The sequence below is a fragment of the Cyprinodon variegatus genome, unplaced genomic scaffold, assembly GCF_000732505.1.
Source record: "Cyprinodon variegatus isolate N-32 unplaced genomic scaffold, C_variegatus-1.0 Scaffold195, whole genome shotgun sequence".
NCBI classification, from domain to species: Eukaryota; Metazoa; Chordata; class Actinopteri; order Cyprinodontiformes; family Cyprinodontidae; genus Cyprinodon; species Cyprinodon variegatus.
The window spans coordinates 894,768-898,663 of record NW_015150648.1 but is presented as its reverse complement, the minus strand read 5'-3'; the positions used below and the strand labels follow the sequence as shown (position 1 = coordinate 898,663).

Sequence of the window (3,896 nt, the reverse complement as noted above, 5' to 3'; positions counted from 1 at the left end):
TTTCATTTACAGCATTTAATTCCTGGACCCTGAGATTATGAGTTTAATATGAAAATCTTCAAACATGTAAGAGCTTATTTTGATGTTTTTGCACATGATTTACCTTTTTTTTTTTGTTTAAATAGTTATGTTTTTTATTTTGATTACTGTTTTTATTTTAGATTACTGCAGGGTATGATATGGATTAGGAATGAAAAAATACTTATTTTTATTTCTCTTTCTTTAAAGAACTTGTAACGGATGTTGGTCTATTTCATCCCAGTACTGACCATAATCTGAGGGATTATATCTCTATTGGCCAACATTAGCCTTAAAACTAAACATTGGATATCCGTCATTCCACCAGTATAATTGATCAATATTTAATTCTATATTTCTTGACAACAAATGAGGAGTATGTCTGGTTCCATGCATCAAACTGATGCTTGAGTCTGTTATGGAAGAGATGCTGAAGTGAAAATGTTGGTGTGGAGGTTTTTAAAAGGATCGGAAACTGATACTGAAACTGTTGTTTGCAGTAACTGCAACGGAACAGAGGAACAGATCTACATATCATCTAGAAGGTCTAGAGGAAAATTTTTCTTCTGAAATTGGCCAGTTAAGTTTCAAAATAGCAGCATTTCAGATATTGGCTAAAACTCCAATATGATGCATCCCTGTTTGACACATTTTGTAATCAAAACATTCAAAGAACCGAAGCACTTTAAAGAGCAAACAGAGTCCAGCTCCTGCTGCTTTCCTGCTGCTAAAGCTGGACTTAAAGGAAAAGTCCAGTCAGAAAGGAATAATCAATGGATCATTATTTCTACATAAAACTAAAACCTTTAATCAGTAAAAAAAAATGTAGACAATCATTTTTGTCGTGATCACCATGTCCGGGAGCGGCCAATACATCGGGTAAAAGTGAAAAATGAGTTCTTTCACCTTTCAGATTCATAATCCTCCACGGACGGGTTCGTCGTTGGATTGCCAACGATTTGCCATTGAACTTCTGGCCAGAGAAAAAAAAACGTACTATGTAGCCAACATTTGGAAGAAGAATGTTTTCAACATAACTTGGATAATAGCGCGTTGTGACAAACACCAGATCCAGCTCTGGGACTTAATCAACAGCCGATACTGCACCGCACTGTGACGTCACAAACCGGTAGGAGGCAGTAGTGTTCTTTGTTGAACACGGATGCCTCCAGTAAAGCACATTCAAATGAACATTACTGTTAATTAAAAACACTTACCATTTATTGAACAGTGTGTAATAATTTCCTATTTAAAGTACTTTCCGAAGTTTTAATTCTCATTATGACCAAACTTTTCCTTTAAAATGTCTGTAAATGTTGGTGTCTGAAGCTCTGGGAGAATCCAACAGTTAAGTTTGTTAAATGCTGGAGTTCAGCTGCTTTCAGGATCTAATTAACATTCATACCTTTTACATCCTCTAGCTCTTCTATTTGGACAGCTGGCTGCAGCTTTATGCTCACTGATGCTAAAGGGAGGAGTGTTACTACGCTTTGGTTTTTATTTATTTATTTTCTGGATAAACTGCTCCACTGGTCTGGCCTTGGCAATCTGCCTTTGCTTTGAACCGCCAGATTCGGTCCTAACAGTTTCCGTCACCAGGACACAGCACTCGTCTTCTATATCAGCAGAGGGCTCCAGACGCCAGTTGACAGCAAAAAGCTGATGATGACCTCAACGGCTCAGTTTCAAACACAGATATTAAATAAAGCTGCTTTTGGTTTAGAAGTCAAAAGTTTTCTGAAATGAAAAATGTTTTATTTGCAGCCTGTCTCCACAGATTTATACTATTAGTCTCCTGCAGCAGGTACTGTTTAGACCTCTAACAAGGTGGAAGCTTTAAAAGGAACTGCTGAAATGTCCCCTTTTCTTTACTTGAGGCTGATCTATAGATCTTCACAGCTAATGAAGTTACACTGAGCTCTTCCTAACAGATAAGAGCTGCTAGACTTCCAAGGTTAGTCCTTGTGAGTCTCTTTGCTGAGCTTTAATGTTCCAGTTTCTCTGCTGAGGATGGAGTGTAAAAAATGTAGACATGGCGCCATCTGCTGGGATATGGCTGTAATACACAAGTTGCTTAGAATGTGTTACAAACCAGGTAAAGATGTTTTCTACCCTGATCATGTGTGTAAAAACTGATGATCCAATGTGTTTGTGTCTCAGGTGATCATTGAGGTGACAGAGATGCTGCATAACGCCAGCCTGCTGATAGACGACATTGAGGACAACTCTAAGCTGCGCCGAGGTTTCCCGGTGGCGCACAGCATCTACGGCATCCCCTCTGTCATCAACTCGGCCAACTACGTCTACTTCCTGGGTCTGGAGAAAGTGCTGCTCCTAGAGCACCCCGAAGCTGTCCGAGTGTTTACCCGTCAGCTGCTGGAGCTGCACCGCGGCCAGGGCCTGGATATCCACTGGAGGGACACCTACACCTGCCCCACTGAGGAGGAGTACCGCAACATGGTGCTGCAGAAGACCGGGGGCCTGTTCGGCCTGGCTGTGGGCCTGATGCAGCTTTTCTCTGAGTGGAAACAGGACCTCAAACCGCTCCTGGACACACTGGGCCTTTTTTTCCAGATCCGGGACGACTACGCCAACCTGAGCTCCCATGAATACTGCGAGAACAAGAGTTACTGCGAGGACCTGACTGAGGGCAAGTTCTCTTTTCCCACAATCCATGCCATATGGTCGCGTCCAGAAAGCACCCAGGTGCAGAACATCCTGAGGCAGCGCACAGAGAACATGGACATTAAAAGATACTGTGTGGACTACCTGGAGAAGGTGGGCTCCTTTGCCTACACCCGTCAGACACTGCGGGATCTGGAGGCCGAGGCCTACCGCCTTATTAGGGAGTTTGGGGGGAACCCTCAGCTGGAGAGCCTGGTCAAACAGCTCAGTCGAATGCATAATGAAGCAGAAGCCTCAGCAGACTGCAGCAGAGAGCCTTACTCCAGCCCAAACCACTGACCCCTCCCTCCAAATAACTCCCTTAAATTCACCAATGCACATACTCTCCAAACTAACCCTGGCTCCATTGAGCAAAGGAGCTTCTTTCTGGGCTAAATAGTGGCCAGAAATGGCATCCAGGGCCAATTCTTCCATCTGATGTGCTGCGATGCTCTCAGGAATAAAAACTACAGTCAGCTGTTGCTTTATCACTTGACGAGATTATTTAAACAATCTTAAGCCTTTTCTTCTGATGCACACTCCAGTGGATCTAAGTGCTTTTTTTTTGTTCCAGCTAAGACTGTTAATTGTGTGAATGTTGTTTTGAGTAAAATCTCAAACTAAATCCGTATCCATCTGATTTTAGGTTCCATAATGACTAAATCAGCAGGGTGCCAATCCTGCAGAAAAACAACTCTGCAACTGTTGAGTCTGATTGCTTTGTAACAACACTGGCATTACGTGCTCAGTAGTGAGGTTTCATGTTCCCGACTGTTTCCATTCAGTCGTCTAACAGCACAAATCCACACTGTTACTGTGAGACATGTATGTATTAACACTGCTGTAATCTAGATTCCTGTTTGCACCTCTTGAATAAAAAATATTAACTAAATAAGGCATTCTTAATTATTTTGACTGAGGGAGAACAGCGCCATCATTTGATGACTTGTTTAACTCAGAAGTTTTTGTGTTGCTTTTTTTTGACACTTCAATAATCTAATAGATAGGGAAGAGGATTAGGGCCACTGGGAAAAAAAAAAAAGTTAACTGATTTTTAAATTTTATTTCAGTTTAGTATGGGGAAAAAGTCAGAATTCTGACTTTTTTCTCAGAATTCTGACTTTAATCTCAGAATTCTGACTTTAATTGAAGAATTCTGACTTTTTTATTGTCAGAATTCTGAGATTGAAGTCAGAATTCTGAGGAAAACAGTC

General features: G+C 41.4%; 1 protein-coding gene across 2 annotated transcripts in view; it reads left to right on the top strand.

Moving 5' to 3' along the window:
• Positions 1-3,585, top strand: part of ggps1 (geranylgeranyl diphosphate synthase 1) — a 23,042-nt gene extending 19,457 nt beyond the window's left edge. For both annotated transcript variants that reach the window (XM_015379579.1, XM_015379578.1), the window contains exon 4: positions 2,179-3,585. In XM_015379579.1, coding sequence (XP_015235065.1) covers positions 2,179-2,982 — 804 coding nt within the window. In that variant the 3' untranslated portion in view covers positions 2,983-3,585. The remainder of the gene's footprint in view (positions 1-2,178) is intronic.
• The last annotated feature ends 311 nt before the right edge of the window (positions 3,586-3,896 follow it).